The sequence below is a fragment of the Panthera pardus genome, unplaced genomic scaffold, assembly GCF_024362965.1.
Source record: "Panthera pardus isolate Hobbes unplaced genomic scaffold, ASM2436296v1 HiC_scaffold_20, whole genome shotgun sequence".
NCBI lineage: Eukaryota > Metazoa > Chordata > Mammalia > Carnivora > Felidae > Panthera > Panthera pardus.
In genome coordinates, this window is record NW_026526766.1 from 83,653,341 (window position 1) to 83,674,819 (window position 21,479).

At 44.1% G+C, this 21,479-nt stretch overlaps 2 protein-coding genes across 5 annotated transcripts in view; one reads left to right on the plus strand and one right to left on the minus strand.

Annotated features, from left to right (window-relative positions):
* PPP6C (protein phosphatase 6 catalytic subunit) overlaps positions 1-3,338 on the minus strand; it is a 35,444-nt gene extending 32,106 nt beyond the window's left edge. The window contains exon 1 of the mRNA XM_019421156.2: positions 3,158-3,338. Coding sequence (XP_019276701.1) covers positions 3,158-3,232 — 75 coding nt within the window. The 5' untranslated portion in view covers positions 3,233-3,338. The remainder of the gene's footprint in view (positions 1-3,157) is intronic.
* A 184-nt stretch (positions 3,339-3,522) lies between these two features.
* The window catches only part of RABEPK (Rab9 effector protein with kelch motifs), a 31,114-nt gene continuing 13,157 nt past the window's right edge, over positions 3,523-21,479 (plus strand). Inside the window, exons 1-4 of one of the 4 annotated variants that reach the window (XM_019421150.2) lie at positions 3,523-3,705; positions 11,022-11,080; positions 13,501-13,658; positions 17,992-18,144. In XM_019421150.2, coding sequence (XP_019276695.1) covers positions 11,028-11,080; positions 13,501-13,658; positions 17,992-18,144 — 364 coding nt within the window. In that variant the 5' untranslated portion in view covers positions 3,523-3,705; positions 11,022-11,027. Of the gene's footprint in view, positions 3,706-8,975; positions 9,048-9,116; positions 9,452-11,021; positions 11,081-13,500; positions 13,659-17,991; positions 18,145-21,479 lie in introns of those variants that run through there. The other 3 variants (XM_019421149.2, XM_019421151.2, XM_019421155.2) reach the window with 3 other exon arrangements.

Sequence of the window (21,479 nt, forward strand, 5' to 3'; positions counted from 1 at the left end):
CTCAAAAATAAATAAACATTAAAAAAAAAAAAAAAAGATTAATTTCAACTATTCCCTTCTATTTTTTTTAAATTTGACCTTTCGAGGCTCATGTTTCTGACCATTTTATTTCTACCAGACAGCACTGTTGTAGACTATTTTCATAAGCCATAGAAGACTGATTCTGTGGCCAAAAAGATAAACAAAATGGCAGATATTACCAGAGAGGGTCTTGAAGACACTCTTCTAGCCCTATACAAAGCCATAATATATTCCTATCTGCCGCATTGGGTTTGATTTTCCTTACTTGAAAAAGATACAATGAAAAACCACTCAGGTAAACAGAATGATCAATAACACAAGCACTAAGGTGAGTGACTAAACTAATGGGTTGCATACTGTTTATGATGAGAATCTATAAAATCAGAGTTTGAAATGAGGAGGTGCAAAATCTCAGAAAAAAATCCAGGCAGAATTTTTTGAAGCTTTATGGAAGCATTTCAAATAAAGATACAACTTTGCAGACCCAGGAGCCTTATATGAAAAACTCAGAGATGGCTCAAACTAAACACAAAAATGAGTTCCAAAAAGATTACATTAACTATTAATTCACAAAAGTGGTTATTATGGAATTGCACAGTTCCTTGTGCAATTTCTTTACTTGCATGTCATCTTTAAGAACCGTTCAAAAGATCAATCTACAAGCTATAGAATCCCTACTCCCCAAAATTCTTCAGTATTCAGTAAACCTGCCTTTATCATTCGTTCTTCCACTTGGCCAGATATGGAATCTGTATCTCCTATGATCCTCTCTGAAATCTTTATTGTAGATGAGAACCACATGAGCTCTTTTTTAAGAAAGGTTATGTTTTGGCCCACTCACTTTCATATACTTCATCTTTATTCTTACAAAACAACTTTGTACATTCAATCCAGTACTAGTGATCTGACCACTTCCAATTCAGATATAGAGAAATCGTGATTAGATCTAAAACATCCTATGCATTTATTATTTTATTTAGTGCCTCCAACTTCTAATCAATTTGAAAATACAGGTGAATTGCTGTCTTTTCTACCAGAACAAACCATTAAGTAGCCCCAATGGTTTGTTTTTTTCCTCTGACACAATCTTTTATTTTAGCTCTAAAGCCTCAGAAAAGGTACTCCTGAAATACTTTCTTGGCTTGTCTAATTTTAGTTTCTAATTCATGCCAAGAAATAGAAACAAAATTAAATTTCTTTAAAAATACTCCAGACAGGAACAGCACAAGTACATTAATCTGATCAAACCATTTCCAAGACAAAGAAGAAAAGCCTCCACTTACAGAGAAAAATTCAGAATTCTCTCTTCCCAGTAGTTGCCCAGAAGGTTTAAAAAAAAAAATTGTTTTTATTAAGAAACAGATACATACTAAGCACAGTCCAATAGTGTTGCAAAGAGAAATGAAATGGTTTGATATCTATATTTCCTTAAGATGGGAAGGAAATCCAATGTTTATCAAACTAAAAGTTTACCTAAAGAAAATCCAACTGATCATCTTTCAAATAATTTCAACAGCCAATCTCAAATTAATATCAAGACATATTGTAATAAGCAACGTTTTATTAATTATAAACACAAAGCTTAAAACAGCTTTATATGCGCTAAAGAACAAAAAAGTCCACATCAAATCACTGGTATGAAAAAATCAAGTTCATCTATGGAATTAACAACGCTACCACAAGACATCTGGTTAGTTTTCCACTAATTAGGTCCCAATGTTGGTTGTATCCTCACTTCCTTAAAAAAGCATATAACAGAAGGAAGCTACAAAACTCATGTCTGAAAGACTCAGATGAACATAAATAAAAGCTACATTTCTAGTACCGGCTTTGTCCTCGTTTTCATCAAATTATCCTATTAAAAAGGGGAAAATGCACACGAATGGCTCCCCCATCATACAGCACATATAATCAACAAGTACACTTAACTTACATCCACCAGAGCTGATGTGACCTTAAACATTTTGCATACTTGTTGACTGATGTTAAATATCAACTTCCTGTATCAACAGAGCAAAAGAAAAAAAACAGTAATATCTTCCTTAAGAGAAAGAATTTACAAAGATAAATTGCTTTAAATCCACAGATGAAAGAAAAAAAAAAAAAAGGACTCAAAACCATCAACAGTTTACCCACTTACTACACAGCAAATCAAAGTTAACTGAACACGTAAAACGGGGACTAGGACTCACCGCTAAACACTGTCAGACATCTAAGCACTGGTTTTAACAAACGCATGGGAACACTTGTCAGAAAAGCAGTAAACCCCAAACTGAATTCCTCTTCTCTTACATCCATTCTTTACCCACACATACATGCACTGTTGTTACCCGGACTAAGCAGTAGCAAGGAACGACTCGTCTCCTTTTGGAAACCAAGAAAATGAAATCTTGAGTTAAGAAGGGATTATGAGGAAACAACACTTAAGGAACAGAAAAGTATTTGCATGGAAGGCCTACTACTTTACACACTGAAATTAGCTCAACAACCTACTGGAAAACGGGTTCATATCTGAATTAGCAGAAGGAAAGCAACGCTCCTACCAAGCAATTGGGACGCGGGGTATGGAAAGAGGGAAGACCTGGCGTTCTCTGACATCGCTACCCGACCGCCCTGGCCCACCGTCTTCTCATTCCGCCGAGACCTGAACACACTGGGGTCGCGTTCCGGGAGCCGGTGGCATCTCCTGTCAGACGCCGGCCACCCCACGCTCCTGTCACCACTTCTGAGGGATGACCCCATCCCGAGGGCACTGTCCGCTGGGACTCGGTCGGCCTCCGGGAGACCGGGGTCGGGGAGAGGGGAGAGGAGTCCTCCAAGCAAAGCTGTCAGGGCTCCGAGCCCTGGGGTAGTCCGAAGGCCAAGAGGGGCAACCCTGGGGCAGAGGCCGCGACATCCCTCGGGATCCCCTCCAAGGAAACTAGGACAGCATTTGGGGGACTTGGGCTCCCTCCCGCTCTCCGCGTGACGCCTGGTCTGACCCGGTCGCTTCGCCCCGCAATAGGCCCTCCACCGGAACGGGACCGGACGGGATGCCGGCGGGGGTCCCGCGGAGAGAGGAAGGGCGGGCCGGCGGGAGCCCCACTGCCGGAAGGGGCGAGCCCGCAAGCAGCGCTCCCGCCCCGGCTGGACTCACCTTCAGGTCGTTCTCCGGGAGGTACTTGCACAGCCGCGCTATCTCCACATACTTGTCCAAGTCTAGGGGCGCCATTTTAGAAATAACAAGCCCCGACGGCGACGGCGGCAGCGGCGGCGGCAGTAGTAGCGGCGGCGGCGGCAGCGGCGGAGGCCGAAGCCGGAACTCTTCCTACGTCACGTCCGGCCCGTGTGAGGCGTCTGCGCAGCGGCGTAAAGCTTGACCCGATTCTCCCCGCTACCTCCGCACGGCATACGCTCTCTTCAGCTGAACCCAGGCTGCAGGTTCCTAGAGGCGAACCCTAGTTCAGACCGTGAAACCTACTGGGACCCGTAGTTGTCTGCAGCCTGGGGTTCTGGGATTTGTAGTTTTTAGTAGTGGCCCGCTACTTCTCTTTTACTCCCCTTCCCTTCCTTTAGACTTTCACTTGTACCGGCCCAGAGAGACTTTTCCGATGCAAAAAGACAAAGTAGGTGACTCTAGCCATTCCTTGGTTTCTCAGTTCGAGCCTTTTAAGCATTCTGTCACCAAAACATCTTAAAAATTGGGTAAGCCTCGCCATAATTACCTGTTTGTACTTATCCAAGTCCTCGTGAAAACCTCGTCTAAGCCTGTCAGGGACATCAGGCTACCAATCTTGCAGCCTTGGAGAAAAGGAAACAGTGATTAAGCGTTTCTGATGCTAAATGATATATAAATGCTGTTTTTCCGTTTAATTCTCATAACAGTTGATAGGAAACCAAGGTTCAGAGAGGTTAAGTAACTTGCCCCCAAACACACAGGAACTAGGCATAGGAGCCGAGGTTGGAACATAGGTCTAACTGGTTTAAGTATGCTTCAGTGTGAGTCTGATGATGGCAGGGAGTCTTCTGTTCTACTCCCAGTGCAAAAAACAGAACCTGGCACTTAGTATAACCAACAATTGTTCATTTAGCAGCTATTTGTTGAACACCAACTGTATACCAGGTACTGTTGTGGGCATTTAGGATATTGAGCAAGCAAAATAGACAAAGATCTCTATCCTCTGTCTGTAAGTACATTCTAGAAGAGGAGACAGAACATAAACAACATAATAAATAACTACAGCATTTTAGAAAGTGCTAAGTGCCGGGGTGGGGGAGCAGTATAGGGAGATGGGGTGATGTATTTCTAAGAACCACCAGAGGTAGGGGAGTTAGCCAGTCAGACTCTTGAGGGCAATTATAGGGAAGAGTTTGGCACAGAGAACTTAAGGTGGAAGCATATCTAGATGGAATTTTGGAAATGGGAAGATTAATGTGGTTGGAGCAAGAGGAGAGGAGATGAGAGAAAAGAATGGTTTTACTTTTAATCTAATAGGGAGTTACTTCAGGGTTTTGAGCAGAGGAGTAACATGTATAACTCATTTTAAAAGGATCACTCTCTGGGGTGCCTGGGTGGCTCAGTTGGTTGAGCGTCTGACTTCGGCTCAGATAATAATCTCGCTGGGTTTGTGAGTTCCAGCCCCGCGTCAGGCTCTGTGCTAACAGCTCAGAGCCTGGAGCCTCCTTCAGATTCTGTGTCTCCTCTCTCTGCCCCTTCCATGCTCATGCTCTGTCTCTCTCTGTCTCTCAATAATAAATAAACATTAAAAAAAATTTTTTTTAACAAAAAATAAAAGTATCACTCTGGTTGCTGTATGAGATTGTAGTAGGTAGTTGTTGCAGTTGGGAGACCACTTAGGAGACTTATAAAATCCAAAACTAGCAGGTGCTCGATATTTGTTCAAGTGACCCAGGACTGGATCTTCTTGCGCTAAAGTGTATTTGGGGGACATTTGACTAAACTTTAATGAGATCTCCGAGTGAAGTTCTTTCCAACTATTCTGTAATTGTGAAATTGTTTCAAAGTAAAATTATTTTTTTTTAAGATTTTCTTTTTAAGTAATCTCTACACCCGATGTGGGACTCACACCCACAACTCCGAGATCAAGAGGCACATGCTGTAGTGACAGCTCAGTAGTGACTGAGCCACCTGGGCACCCCTAAAATTAATTTTTAGTTTGTTGCAGAGTGCCCGGGTGGCTCATTTGGTTAAGCATCTGACTCTTGGTTTCGGCTGGGTCATGACCTCACAGTTCTTGAGTTTGAGCTCTGCATCTGGCTCTGCGCTGACAATGCAGAGTCTACTTGGGATTCTTTCTTTCTTCCTCTCTTTCTCTGCCCCTCCTTAAAAAAAATTTTAAGTGTGTTACAGAATGAATGATGCCCACAAGTATACATTTCTTCATTTATTCACTAAATAGTTATATAGCACTTATAATGTGAATGAGACAGATATGATCCTTCCTCTCATGGAGACAGAGGAGACAAATGATATAAATATAAATAAGCAAATACCTAATTGCAGTGTGTGATTAGTGCTAAAAAGGGAAAGGAGGGGTACTGTAAGTAAGAAAAATGGAGTGAAAGAAGCCTACTTTAGGTTGGTGGTATATTTTTCTTTTAAGTTTACTTACTTAAACTTGGGGAGGCGCAGAGAGAGAAGGGGAGAGAGAGAACCCCAGGCAGGCTCCGCACTGTCAGTGTAGGGCCGACATGGGGATGGATGAGGCGGGGAGGGGACGGCAAGGCTTGAACTCACAAACCGTGAGATCATGACCTGAGCCAAAATCAAGTCAGATGCTTAACCGGCTGGTCCACCCAGGCACCCTAGGTTGGCAATATAGTAGAGGTAAAGTGTGCAGACTCCAGCACCAGATGGTCGAGTTCAAGTCTAGGCTCTACTACTCGTACCATGATTTTGGCAAGGTTATTTATCCTTTTGGTGCCTCAGTTTTCTTGGCTTCTCTATGGAGATAATAACTGCCATCATATCGTATGGAGATGATAAGCATAATACTTACTGTATAGACTTGTACTGAGGGTTAACAGAGTTAATATATAGAAAGGGCTTAAAATGATAACATGTACAGAGTGAGTGCAATGTGTTAGCTCTTAGTATTAGGTGAGCAGGAAAGGCCTTTCTGAAGAGGTAACATTTGAGATTTTAGGGGAAAAAAAACAACATAAGGATGGCATGCTCAGAATTTCTTGGAGAAAAAATTCCAAATGAGGAAAAGATGCTATTGTTTTTGAGGTTTTAAAATTATTATTACAGTCCTCTTTAGAAAGATGGCAATTCACTTTTTTGGCTCTGAACCTCAGTAACTGGGAATTAGTCCTACTCAAGATACTTTCTCAGAACTGGGAAGGAAGGCAAGTAGGGGGATAGACATGACTGTTCTTTACAAACTATAATGTGCTTGAAAGGAAGGTGTCATCAGCATCATTGTTTCCCTCTCCGATACGTCAGTGAACAGGTAGGTAATGAAAGCAGATGGTATCCCCTTGCAGCGAAAGCAGGTGGCAGTTCCCACATTACCAAACCATCTGGCAAACTCCCTCCTGCAGCCCCACCTCATTCAGTGAACCTCACTCTTGACATCCACAGCAGAGAGAGATGAGGAAAGCATTCTTCAGAGTGTTTGGTGAGCTCTTAGAAGAGGTAATAGACACACCGGTCATTTACTTTGAAAACTGTACAGAACATGCTGACTGCCATGTGTTCTTTTTTTCCTTTTTTTTTTAAAGTAGACTCCTCCCCCAATGTGTGGTTCAAACTCAGGACCCTGAGGTCAAGAGTCGCATACTCTACTGACTGAGCCAGCCAGGCGCCCCCTGGAATGTGTTCTTAGTGTTCCTTGGCAAAGCAGTAAATCCAGGCTCCTGTTTCTGCCATTTATGTAGGCTAGTTATTTTGTAAGTTCTCTGGGCCTCAATTTCCATTTTTTAAAGTTTTGTTTAATGTTTATTTAATTTTGACACAGAGAGAGAGAGAGACAGAGACAGAGACAGAGTGCGAGTGGGGAAGGGGCAGAGAGAGAGGGAGACACAGAATCCGAAGCAGGCTTTAGGCTCTGAGCTGTCAGCACAGAGCCTGACGCTGGACTGGAACCTGAGCCAAAGCTGGTCACTTAACTGACTAAGCCACCCAGGTGCCCCTCAATTTCCATTTTAAAAATAGATCTCAAAATTTCCTTCCAGCAATTTCTGAAATGTGACTTCTAGTGTAAAGCATAGGTCTCACAATGAAAGTTGGTTGCCGTTTTGCCCACAGACCTCTTCCAATTTTTCTTATTTATGTGCAACTCCAGTTTGGAATCTTGAAATGGAGCTAGCCAAAAGACACAGGGCCCATCAGAGCATTCCACAGCTCTGAGCAGAAATCTCCATCAAGATGTACATGGACATATGGCAGAGCCAACTTAGCCTTGGTTTTCTTTCCTGAAGGAGAGCAGAATGACTGAATGTGGCAGACAGCAATGGAGATTTTTCCACTAATAATGGGAACTCATAAAGACTCCAGGTGTTTGAAATAAGATATTTGAGCAGTGAGGAGAGCTGCAGACCTCGAATTCCATTTTGTCAATAAATTCCTGTTATAGGGTAGCCTGAGTTGTTCAGTCGGTTAAGTGGTAGACTTTGGCTCAGGTCATGATCTCATGATTCGTGAGTTCAAGCCCTGCATTGGGCTCTCTGCTGTCAGCGCAGAGCCCACCTCAGATCCTCTGTCCTCCTCTCTCTGTACCTCCCTGCTATGCTCTACCTCCCTCTCTCTCAAAAATAAACATTAAAAAAATTTTTAATGTTAATAAATTCCTGTTATAATTTCAAGAATTGGTATTCAAGGTATTATGATCCTATTCAAGAGATGAGGAAAATAGGGCTCAGGAAGAATCACGAACTTGGTAAATGTCAGGGTTAGATGGTTAGTGCTGGAGCCTGGATTTGAACCCAAGCATGGCTGTCTGGTTCCCGCTAGGCACTATACTTCAGGAGCTCCTGAGATCTCCTTCCTTAGCTTTTTCCTGTTTCCTATGACACAACAACTGGCCTCAGCCCTCCTAAGTGATTGTGGGATTCTCTGGAACATATACATAGGTGAGTCAGCTCTGCATTTTCAGGAAAGCTGCAGAGAACCTATGCTCATGGAGATCAGAGGTAATGCAGATGAGCAGTCTAGCTCAGGACTAGTGTCTAGAGTTTATTTATAGGAATAGCATTATACTTTGCAGAGGACCAGCTCTATGCCAGCGACTGTGAACTGAGCGTTTTATATTCATTAGCTCATTTATTCCCCGCCATAACCTTGTGACAGAAATCTTACCAGCTCGATTTTACGGATGGGTGACACTGAGGCCCAGAGAAAAGTAACTTCCCCCCAAATGCTCTCGTCGATGAACATTTTATTCCTTGCACTTTTTGCAAATGTACCTAATTATTTTTCTGTTTAATCTCGCTCTCTAGTTAGACTGTAAACTCCAGGAGGCCAGGGGCCACGTTTGGTTCAGCATAGTGCCTGCCATAGTTACAAACGCTAATTATGGAATGAGTCAGCTGCTTAAGACACCAAAGCTTGAACTGACCTAAGACCAAGCAGGGACATTTCACACCTAGGAAAGGGTCTTTGAAACCATTTCAAAAACCATTTATAACATCCACTGGAACTGAAAACACCCTAGCTCCTTCAGGGGAGCCCAGCTGCGGAAGGAATTTGGGTCCTCTAAGCCGATGCCCAACCCCCTGCACTTCGCTTGTTAAGTCGTTTCCAAGGAGCCCTGGCTTATTTACCCCGCCGGGGAGGAAAGGCCCCAGGGACGGCCGGCCAGTTTGGCTCCCGAGACACGCACAGCCAGGCCGACATTCCTGGCGGGTAGGAGCCCTCCCGGTCCCCTTCCAAAGGGCGCGCCCTGGGGACCGGGCCAATGACGCGGGGAGACGGAGAGCGGTTGGCAGTCCCGCTCTTCCGGGCCTGGGGGAGGGGCGAAGGCACAACCCCCGCCCATGTTAGGGGCGGAGCCACAGTCCGGGACCATCCTAAGCTGCCGCAGGTAATGCGGTTCGGGTCTGGGGGTGTCCGGGCCGTGGGTTTGACGCGATCCTGGGCGGGAGCCGCCGCATCCTTTAGGGGAGTGGGCCCGGGCCGGGTGAAGAGCCCTGGGGAGGGCGTGCTCGGGTTCCGGCCCGGCCTCATTGACGGAAAGAAACCAGCCTGTTCTCTCCCGACACTGTGTCCTCTGTCGCTGCCACGCGGGGATGGAACTGGGGGATGGGACTGGCAGAGGTAGCTGCAATGAAGTCCCCGCTCATACGAAGTTTACCCACTGGGCTTTGGGGACCGCGGTCAGTGGCTTAGGCCAAAAGTTGGATTTGTTCGTTCATCTCCCAGAAATCTCATCTATGTTCTTTCTTCATTCACACATCCCTCAATTCTACTCTAAGCCGGGGCCCATTGGTAGGTTCTTTGAAAGAATCTGAGAGGCCCAGCTCTGTTGGAATTTACTCTAGAATCTAATCTAGGGACTTTTAAATGGATAATCACATTCAGAGTGATCCCTGCAATGATGGTGACTTCATTGATAACCTTCAGAGGGAGAAGGAAGTAACTTGAGGATGTAAATGGAAAACAACAAATCAGGGAAGGTTATACTGAGGGAGGGACTTTTGAACTGGGCTTTGGAGGTTGGGAGTTTCCTAGTTGACCAGAAGGGAAGGGACATTTCAGGTACCAGAAGTAGCACGCAGATGCGAGATATGAAAGGGCCTGACATGTTAGAAACAACAAATATAGCAACAGTAGCTCACTATAGCAGTGAAGGTGAGTCCCTGGGAAAAAGGTTGAGTCCAGAAGGCTTTGAATGCCATGCTGAGGCATGGATTTATCCCAGAGATCAGTATTTCTCAACCTTTTAAGGTATTTTATCTTTTGGGGTGCCTGGCGGGCTCAGTCAGGAGAACATGTGAGTCTTGATCTTAGGGTTGTGAGTTCGAGCCCCGTGTTGGGTGCAGACATGACTAAAAGAAATTTTTTTTAATGTTTTTATTTTATTTTTGAGAGCAAGAGAGAGAGAGACAGAGCGTGAGTGGGGGAGCAGAGAGACACAGAATGTGAAGCAGGCTCCAGGCTCCGAGCTGTCAGCACAGAGCCTGATGATCTGAGTTTCGAACCCACAAACTGTGAGATCATGACCTGAGCCTAAGTCAGACACTCAACTGACTGAGCCACCCAGGTACCTCTAAAATAAATTAATAAAGCTTAAACAAAAATAAAATATAAAATATTTTATCTTTTGATGAGTATAAACATCTTATGACCCTTGCAAATATTTTTTTAATGTTTATTTATTTTGAGAGAGAGTGCTAGAGCATGGGGGGGGGGGGGGGCAGAGATAGAGGAAGAGAGAGAGAATCCCAAGCAGGCTCTGTGCTGTCAGTGCAAAGCCTGACATGGGGCTTGATCCCCCCAACTGTGAGATCATGACCTCAGCCAAAATCAAGAGTCAGGCGCTTAACTCACTGAGCCACCCAGGCGCCCCACCCCTGAAAATATTTTGACATATGTCCCTTCTCCATGAAAATCACAGACACACAGAAAACTTTAGCCAAAAAACCTCTGTAATTGGGGGCCTCTGGGTAGCTTAGTCAGTTAGGCACCTGACTTTGGCTCAGGTCATAATCTCACAGTTTGTGAGTTGGAGTCCCACGTCATGCTCTTTGCTGATAGCTCAGAGCCTGGAGCCTGTTTCGGATTCTGTGTCTCCCTCTCTCTCTGCCCCTCCCCTGCTCACCCTCTGTCTCTCTTTCTCAAAAATAAATAAAACATAATAAAGAAAAACCCTGTAATTGTGTCAATAAAGTTGTGTTATATTTGCCTCCCAAATTTAAGTTTATATAAAAAGTTTGGTAATGCTTATTCAGATGAACCAAGCCCTAGAAATCAGCACATCAAAAGGAAAGGTTTTAAAGAAGGAAGTGACCTGATTTGTCCTGTGTGTCTAAAAAGTGCCTTTTTTTCTTATGCATAGGACACCATGAAGCTGCTGCCAGTCTTGGGGCCTGGAGACAAGCCCAGGAAAGCAACATGGTCTGTAAGGAAGGATTCAGACAGAGAAAAACAAGAGTTTTTGTTTCATTTATAAGTAGTTTACTAACATATTTGATCATCTCTGTGAAAGGGTAGAGACGAAGCTGTCTGTAGTTGCTGGTAATTAGACTCAAACTGTCTGAAAAGGTCTTCAGAGGAAAGATAGTGGGGCAATAATTATCACAGAGCAGATGTTGATTTTATTAAAATCCATTTACTAGGAAGAATAAGGCACTGACCATCTGGCATCCACAGCTCCAACACTGTGTCTTCCCTCAAGCTGTGACTCATTTTTAAGATTCTCAGGGAATTGGATTTGGATTAAACTGGCCTTACTGCTTCTTGGTTGCTTGCTCAACCAACGCTTTATTCAACTAACAATGGCCTGACGGGCAGCTGCTGTGTAGGTGCTGAGGGTACAAAGGTGAATAGTCTCCTAGTAGTGGGGGTTACGGACTAAGCAGGTGGTGGCGGTGAGTGTGATCAGTACTGAAGGAGGGCTCACAGAAGGCTGTAGAGAGGAGACAATGCTTCTGCAGGACCTTGGAGAGGAGGGTCTCCAGTTTGGCTTCCCCATGTCCCCTCCTGCTCTCTAGCCAACGTAAATCTGCTCCTGGCATTCCCTGGTTTAAAACCCTTTTGTGTCTCTTTGATCTTAAGATAAAAACCAGAGTCCTTAAAATGGCCCACCTGTCCCTGCCTGTCTTTTCCAACCTCAGGTACCCTTACTCATCCTTTGTTCTCTTTCTCTTCGTTAACATGCCTTGCACTGCCCACTCAGGTACTGTATGTGCTGATCTCTACCTGGGTCACTCTTTCCCTCCATCTTTTCATTCCTCTCTTTGTCCACCTAAGTTCTCATACTTCAGAGCTCAGTTCAAATGGTGCTTCTTCAGGAAGACTTCTCTGACCCCCTCCCTCTCACACCTCTCCTTACAGGCTGAGGTCCCCTTAGGATATGTTCTCATAGTATATATCCCTATATATATCCTGTACTCCTTTATAGCACAATTAAAATAAAATGGGTATTTGTGAAACTACCTGTTTAATGTTTCTCTTCCCAACTAGTCTGTGAGGGCTCTGAAGGCAGGGACTTTCTGTCGTATTCACCACGTATCTGGGTGGCTGTGTGCTCTTGGGTAAGTTATTTAACCTTTCTAAGTCTCGGGTTCTCAGTTGTAAAAATCAGATGGTGATAATAGTACCGTCCTCAAAGGGGTTTTGTACAGATTAAGGGAAACCAGGATTGTAACGAAGTTCACAGCCTACACGGTACATTGTTAGTAATCATCAGGTGATCATAGGGTATGTGAATCTGGTTATCAGAAGAGGGATCTGGAAAAGAAATTGAGACTGGAAATCGCTGATGAGTATGTAGATGGGTGGTAAATTGAGACCATCAGTGCAGATGAACTTGACAGGGTAAGTGAACACAGACTGAGAAGAGAATCCAAGGGTATTAAGGGTTAGGAGAAAGCTGGTAGGAAAGGAGTCAGAGCAAGAAAACAGAAAAGAGCAGCCAGAACAATGGGTAGAGAACCAAAAGGAAGGGATGTGGGGAAGCCAGGTGAGGAGAAAGGTACAAGAAAGAGGAAAGAGTCAGGAGTACCAGATGCCTGAGAGGTCTAATGAGCCAGTACCTGAAAAATAGCTACCGAATTTTCTTTTCCAACCGGGAAGTTTGAATTATGTTTTTTGGTTGGCATTCAGAGTGACTTTAGAGAATGGGATGAATGGATCCTGTATTTGATTTTTTCAGAGTCCTAGCTCTGGCTTCTGAGTCAAGCTTTCTGAGTAATCTGGAAAAGCTCTTAAAATCTATACATTTTGGAGAATATTCCTTGACAGAGCATCATGGGTTAGCGGCAGGATCGTTGGGGCTGTATGTTCCTACGTGAGAGGCCATAAAGCTCCAGCCACCATTTACTGAGTCCTTCCCTGCACTGTTACAAGACTTCATCTTACCTTCACAGCAAAGAACTATTGCCAACCTCACTGTCCAAATGAGGAAACTAAGGTTCAGAAAGGTTAAATGACTTCTAAAAGGTCACACATCTCAAAAGCACCTGAGCTGGGAATTCACAAACCATGCTCACAGGTACCATCTCGTGCTGGGACACACCACTGAACTTCTCTGGGTGTCAGTTTCCCTGTCTGCCAAATGGGGACAATTACTAGTCCAGTGCAACCCCATTAGGTGAATGTGAGCTACAAGTGGGGACAAAATTGAAAAGTCAAAGGTTATGTGCAAATGTAGGGACAATTATCAATGAGGGAAATACTGCCTTGGTGGATACAACTTAAGGTGGGTGTATGTATAAGACTCTTCATTCTGGTGAGTATTTCATGAGGAGTGGAAAAAACACACGGCCCCGTTTATTCTCCGCTCAGGTCTCCTGAATACATCCTTCCTTTGGCAGGTACACCTTGACCCCCCCTGGAGACAGCCCCTGTGCTCGGGTTGGCCACAGCTGTTCATATTTACCCCCAGTTGGTGATGCCAAGAGAGGGAAGGTCTTCATTGTTGGGGGAGCAGATCCAAGCAGGAGCTTCTCAGATGTGCACACCATGGATCTGGGTAAGACCAGCAGCTGCGGAGCCCGTGCCCTGTGGCCAGAGAGCAGGGCTTGTGCTACCGGCCATGACCAGACCATTCGTAAGAACACTGGTTGAGACCAGAGAGCAGGGTTTTCCTCTAAGAAAATGAACGTCACTGAGAGGCCCCTAACGTCTCAGCAGACGTCCACCAACCAATACCTCATTTTGGGGGGTGAAAGAGTCTCTATAGAGCCCCGGACATCCAACCATTGCTTCATCAGATATTTTTCTGGGAGATATTGATGGCTCCACCTCCTCTTCCATCCACATAATTCATTAATCACCAAGCCCTAAACGTCTCTATCTTCATCCACATCTGTCCATTTCCACTACTATGACTGCAGTCCAAGCATTTTTATTTCTCTCTCTTTTTGTTTTAAAGCCTGTCTGTTTTTTTAAAGAGTTTTTTTAATGTTGATTTATTTATTTTGAAAGAGAGCGAGCAAGCCAGGGAGAAGGGCCCAGAGAGAGGAGAGAAAATCCCAAGCAAGCTCCACATTGACAGTGCGGAGGCCTTTGCGGGGCTCAATCTCAAGGACCATGAGACCATGACTTGAACTGAAACCAAGAGTCAGACACTTAACCACCCAGGTGTCCCTGAAGTTGTTTGCTTATTTTTTTTTTTTAACTTTTATTTATTATTAAGAGACAGAGAGAGACAGAGCATGAGCATGGGAGGGGCAGGGAAAGGAGGAGACACAGAATCCGAAGCAGGCTCCAGCCTCTGAGCTGCCAGCACCGAGCCCGACGCAGGGCTCGAACTCACAAACCGCGAGATCATGACCTAAGCCGAAGTCGGATGCTTAACCGACTGAGCCACCCAGGCGCCCTTAAAGTTTGTTTGTTTGTTTGTTTGTTTTGAGGGGGGCGGGGACAGAGAGAGAGGGAGAGAGGGAGAAAATCCCAAACAGGCTCTGCACTGTCAGCACAGAGCCCAGTGAGGGGCTCGAACCCACCAACAGCGAGATCATGACCTGAGCCAAAATCAAGAGTCAGACACTTAACTGACTGAGCCACCCAGGTACCCCCTAAACATTATTACTCTTCAACTGGACATAACAACAGCCTCTTTTCTGGTCTCCCTGCTTCCAAGTTTACCCCGTAAATGCACCGTACGTGCATCTTCCATACCTAGACAGTATTGTCTAAAATACAAATCTGACCATGTCATTCCTACATTTCAAGCCTTTCCCAGCTCCTTTCTTGGCTCTCCCAAACCCATATTTGCTACCCTGAGTATCTTTCAGTTCCTTGAACATGTCTTAAATTCTGGCCTCCAAGCCTTTGCACCTATAGTTCCCTCTGCTTGGAAGGCTCTTCCCTTTCCTTATCACCTGGCTACTATTCCTCTTTCAGATCCCACATTAACTGCCACTTCCATCAGAAAGCTTTCCCTGATACTTCTGGGCTAGTTTAGGCAGTACCACTGGAAAGGAGAAATCCTGTTTTCCTTCTCTACTCCTGTCTCTCCTCCCAGCACTAGTCTCAATACTTTATTTCTGGCCACCAAACGTCTGGGAGTCTTTCCCCATACCAAACAATTCTGCAACACCCGCTGGGTGTCCTACAACTCGATTCAGTTCTGACAAGATCCAGTTGGACTTAGCATCACATTCTCACAGGTTAAGGGCTCGGTCCCATAGAACTGTCCTGCCCCTGTCCCACTGCAGATGCTAACCCCAAGTCCAGGCTGTTGCCTATGCTTCTGACCTACCAGCTATAAATTGGAGAGTCCCATGATCCCTACGGTTCCATTAATTTGCTAGAGTGGCTTACAGAACTTAGGAAAATAGCTTACATATTAGATTACTGCTTTATTATAAAAGGATATAACTCAGGAACAGCCAGATAGAAGAGATGCATAGGGCAAGGTATGGGGAGAAGGGCACAGAGCATCCTTACTCTGAGGGTGCACAATCCTCCCAGTACCTCCTTGTGGTTACCGACCTGGACGCTCACCAAATACCTGGTTTTTTCTGGAGGCTTCTTTATGCAGGCATGATTGATTAAATTACTGGCCATTGGTGATTGATTCAGCCTTTCCCAGAGGTGGATGTGGGAGGCTAGGTGAAAGTTCCAACCCTCTAATCATATGGTTGGTTCCCCTGGCAACCAGCCCCCATCCTTAGGGCTTTCCAGAAGTCACCTCGTAAACATAAATCCAGGTGTGGTTGACAGGGGCTTTTTATAAAAGACACCCTTTTCAATCTTATCACTTGGGAAATTCCAAGGGTTTTAAGAGCTCTGTGCCTGGAACTGACAGAGATCACATATATATTTCTTCCTTCCTCCCTTCCTTCCTTTCTTTCTTTCTTTCTTTCTTTCTTTTTTATATTTTTTATTTATTTTGAGAGAGAGACGGGGAGAGGGAGAATCCCAAGCAGGCTCTGTGCTGACAACAGATGCGGGGCTTGATCTCACGAACCGTGAGATCATGACCTGAGCCGGAATCAAGAGTCAGATGTTTAACCGACTGAGCTACCCAGGTGCCCCAAGATCACATATATGTTTCTTTTTTTTTTTTTTTTTTAATTTTTTTTAACGTTTATTCATTTTTGAGACAGAGAGAGACAGAGCATGAATGGGGGAAGGTCAGAGAGAGAGGGAGACACAGAATCTGAAACAGGCTCCAGGCTCTGAGCTGTTAGCACAGAGCCCGACGCGGGGCTCGAACTCACGGACCGCGAGATCATGATCTGAGCCGAAGTCGGACGCCCAACCGACTGAGCCACCCAGGCGCCCCAATTTCTTAATAATAAATCACAATGTCACAACCACCCTCTAGATTTCCATAGTATCCTGTACTTCCCCATCCTTATTCCACTTCACAGCTCTTACCACGTGTGATTATTTCTTATCCGTCTTCCCCACAGGAGTATAAGCTCTTTGGAAACAAGGAACATGGTTATATTACTCATCACTGTACCCCCAGCCACTACCATAGCACCTGGCACAGAGTAGGTGCTTTCTAAGTATTTGGATAGATGGATGATGAATGGAAAACGAACGGATGGTGACCACCATGTGCTTTACACGATGGCAGACCCCCATACGTGTTTTGTTAGGCCCATGCAAAGTCGCTATTATTGATTTAATCTAAGTTGTTTACCAACCAAACGTACAAGGGTCTACATATAAAAATTGAGATGGTTTGGCTTCTCTTGATGATTTTGGAAGCTCTGACATCAGTAGGCCTGTATGTCTACATGGCAACAGATTTTTGGCACTGAGCTGCCCCGCCTATCAAATGGGGTTCTCATCCCCCAACTTGCCACGTTCCCTCCTATGTAGGCACTTGAATTTCTACACCCTGCACTAGGAATTCAAAGGCAATTAAAATTTCTTCCAGCCCTCAAGAAACTCGCTGAGTAGTCCGCTTATATTTTTGGTGTGACCTATTATTACTAGCTTTGTGACTCTGGTTAACCTGTGTAAACCATTTGGGCTTCAGTGTCCTATAAAATGGGGCTACTGTCTTACTTCCCTGAGCAGTTGTGAGCTTGTTTTAGCCAGAAATCATTTAGCTGCAGGTAACAGAAACTCTCTTAAACCAGCAAAAAAAAGGAAAGAATCTAAACATAGGAGATAAAGCCTAGACTCAGGAGAGAGTAGAAGCAGGAATTGGAAAACTGTCAGAGATCATCTACCTCCTCCCTCATCTCTGAGGAGAACTTTTTTTTTTTTTTTTGTAGTTATTTGGTATTTCTTTTCTTTTTTTTAAATTTTAACTTGTTTTGTTTTTTATTTTTTTTAAATTTACATCCAAATTAGTTAGCATATAGTGCAACAATGATTTCAGGAGTAGATTCCTTAGTGCCCCTTACCCATTTCGCCCATCCCCCCTCCCACGACCCCAAGATCTTCTTTATGTAGATGTTTCTTTCTTTCTCTTCTCCATACTTTGGCTTTAGCTGCTTCTCCATACATGCAAGAAGAAATCCAGAAATCTGTTCGAATTCCAGATTCTCTGGAGGGAAGATCTGACCCATTTGGGGTCAAGTAACTACCTTTGACCCAATGAGCTGAAGCTAGAAAGTCAAGGTGTAGTACAAACAGATCTTCTGGGATCTCTACCCCCCTGGTTGGGAGAATGGGGACAGTTTCCATAGAGGAGGGTTTATAGACTAGGCAGACAGCCCCCGAAATTCTATTATAGAACTTTTTGGAATTTGACCATATTCCCTGCCAGTGATCTGATGGTTGTGGTGGTTATGCTTTCGACTTTTTCTCCTCACTACTCTCCCCCAAGTTTGTCAACTGACATAAACTACAGTGGCAGTTCCAGTGCAGGAACTGAGTGAAATGTTTTCTAGGAACACACCGGTGGGATTTAGCCACCTCGGAGGGCCTCTTGCCCCGGTACGAGCATGCCAGCTTTGTTCCCTCTTGTGCTCCTCATACCATCTGGGTGTTTGGAGGTGCTGACCAGTCAGGAAATCGAAATTGCCTTCAAGTTCTAAATCCTGGTAAGTAGCCAAAGGTTCTTTTATTTACCTAAGGAAAGAAATCCAATTCCAATTCCTATAGCAAAACTCATTTGGATTGTACTGAATAATCTGTTTAACTTGCTGGCCTCATAGAAAACAGAAATTTTAACTTCTGGCAAAATCTGAAAAGAACAGAATTGCATTTCCCCCACCCCCTCATCTCATAACATTTGCAATTATCAATTTGTTAAAAGCCAAAACTGGAAGAAACTTCAGAGAACAGTTATGCCAAGTGGGCGACCCAGGTCCAGGGGAAGTGACTTTCCTAAAGTCCTAAGAGAGTCAGTGACTAAGCTAGCCTAGAACCTGTCAGCTAGATCAGGGGGTCTTAACTGGGGGCGATTGTGTCCCTCAGGGGACAATTGGCCATGTCTGGACACATTTTGGGTGATCAAACGTGGAGCATGGGCAGTTGCTACTCGCATCTAGTGGGCAGAGGACAGAGATGCTGCTGTCCCCCCTGCAATGCCCAGGACAGCCCCCCAGAATAGCAAATTATCTAGTCTCAAATGCCAATGGTGCCAAAGTTAAGAAACCCTGACCTAGATCCTCCGATTATGTTTCTTTTAGCCAAACAGTGCAAAGTTCCTACCCAGTCTCACTGGCAGTTTTCTCACTGACAAAGCAGTTTGGGAACATCTCTTCTAAGAGATTGTTGCTGAACCACCCATGGGAGGTGGACTTGTCTTTTGTTACAAATTATAATTAAAATTTTGTTGTTGTTGTTTTCTCTTTATAAATATAATAAAGGGCGCCTGGGTGGCTTAGTCGGTTGAGTATCCGACCCTTGATTTTGGCTCAGGTCATGATCTCACGGTCGTGGGATTGAGCCTGCACATCAGGTTCTGTGCTGAGTGTGGAGCCTGCTTAAGATTTTCTCTCTCTCCCCCCCTCTACCCCTCTCCCTCTCTAGCACAGGCTCTCTCTCTCTCTCAAAAAATACATATATAAATAAATATAAGTAAGTAAATAAATAAATAAATAAAATTCATTTTAAAATATTTGAAAAGTGGGGGCAGCTGGGTGGCTCAGTCAGTTGAGCGTCTGACTTCAGCTCAGGTCATGATCTCGCGGTCCATGAATTCGAGCCCCGAGTCGGGCTCTGTGCTGACAGCTCAGAGCCTGGAACCTGTTTCGGACTCTGTGTCTCCCTCTCTCTCTCTGCCCCTCCCCCGCTCATGCTCCATCTCTCTCTCTCTCTCTCTCTCTCTCTCTGTCAAAAATAAATAAACATTAAAAAAAATTTAAAAATAAACGTTGAAAGCAAATTAAAAAAAATTTTTGGAAAGTGTAAATAAATGGACAAAAGGCATCCACAATCCTGTGACATTAAGGCTACTGAGAACATCTCAGTACTTCCTTTCTTTTATTTCTCTGCATTTTTGTAAGCCTGAGTTCATACTATTTCACCAGCACACTGTTGTACCTTTTTCCTTTTAAAATTCATAATTACTGCAGAAATTACTTCCTGCTGACATTGCTGTAACATCACCTTTAATGGCTGCATGATACTCCATTTTGTGACAATACCATCATTTGGTTGTCAGATTTACACCATTATAAATAACAAAGCAGTGAACATCTTTGTTCAGAAGTCACTGACAATTATTTGCTTAGAATTCATGCCTAGGAATAAAAAGACTATATAAAACATTGAGCCCGACAGCCTTTCCTCTGCTGTTCTGCCTGCCATTCCATTGTGGTATATTCAGTAAACTTCTATCTCCTTTGTTCTGCTAAAACAAAACAAAACACTGTGAACTTTAAGACTTTTGATACATGCTACCCAATTGCTCTCCAGAATTTTCCAACTGCTTCTCTCTCCAGCTGTGTTTAATAGTGCATTTTCACTCCTGGCTGACTTTGAATTTATCTTTTTTTAAAAAATATTTTATTTTTAAGTAATCTCTATGCCCAAGGTGGGGCTTGAACTCACAACCCCGAGATCAAGAGTTGCATGCCCCACTGACTGAGCCAGCCAGCCACCCTTGAATTTATCTTTTTTTTTTTTTTTTTTTTTTTTTTTTTGAGAGAGAGAGAGAGACAGTGAACAGGGGAGAGGAAGGGGAGGGAGGAGAGAGAATCCCAAGCAGGCTCCATATCCAGCATGGAGCCCGACGTGGGGCTCTATCTCACAACCATGAGATCATGACCTGAGCTGAAACCAAGAGTCAGATGATTAACTGACTGAGCCACCCAGGCGCCCCTGAATTTATCATTTTTAAACACTGCTAATTGGATAGCCCAAAAAGCTTATATCTAATTCTTTAACTATGCACTTTGTTAACGATTAGCAACCTGGACATTTTCACATGCCAGTCAACTCTTGCCCAGTGCTCTATCACTAAGATGCTTGTTTGCAGACAGTTGGTCTTCTGTCATTTGGGGATAGTAATAGTTTCTACCTGGTTAAGTTTGGCAAGGATTCAAATAAACTCAGTATCTGGCACATAGTTAATGCTCAATAATTGTGGTGGTGGCAGTTGACGTAACTGTGGCTTGGCAGATGGAAATCAGTTCTGGATCCCTGGGCTTCTGACTTTCAATGATGGCATCCACTTGAATAAAATACAGAGAATTTGGAAAGCGTCTGTCAGAGGAATTGATTTTCTACCAGATCCGTTTTCTCTCCTAGATAGTATAATTTGACACCATGCCCAAGATATAGGAAAAATGTGAGTGAATCATTAGCTGTTTTGTTACTAAGGCTAGTCCGCCAAATGGCTTAGGAGTCCTTTGTGATTATTTGTGCCAGCGTTTGACTTGGCAGCAACACAGTCCCAGGATCTTCTGGTCCTGGAGGTTGAGCATCGACTAACCCCCCACCCCCAAGATCCAAAAGCTCTCCAAGGTCTGTAGCTATAGAGATAATGACATTTTGCTTTAGATATAGGCTGAGACTTGTTTCATCTCAAGGTTCATGTTTGAGTCCAATACATATTCCAGATGCTTCCTGTGGTACTCTGTGTACTGAGTGAAGACCTTTACAAAAGGCACAGAATTTCCTAGACAAGAAATAATCCCTGGTGTGTTGCAGTGCACGAGTGTGGGAGTCTTGACAGAACTGAGTTCAAACCTCTGCTCTGCTACTCACAAGCACTGTGACCTGGGGGAAAGAACTTGCATGTTTCGAGCTTCAGTTCCCTCATCTGCAAAATGAGGATACTTTCCAGCCACCTGCTAGAGTTGAGTGGATAATGACAAGACAGAAGGTTAAGGGCAATGATTCTGCACAAGGAAGATACTCAATGTAATGCATCTGTTTCTATAAAACTCATGCTTCACTCTAAAAAGAAATAAGCTTCTGTGCACCT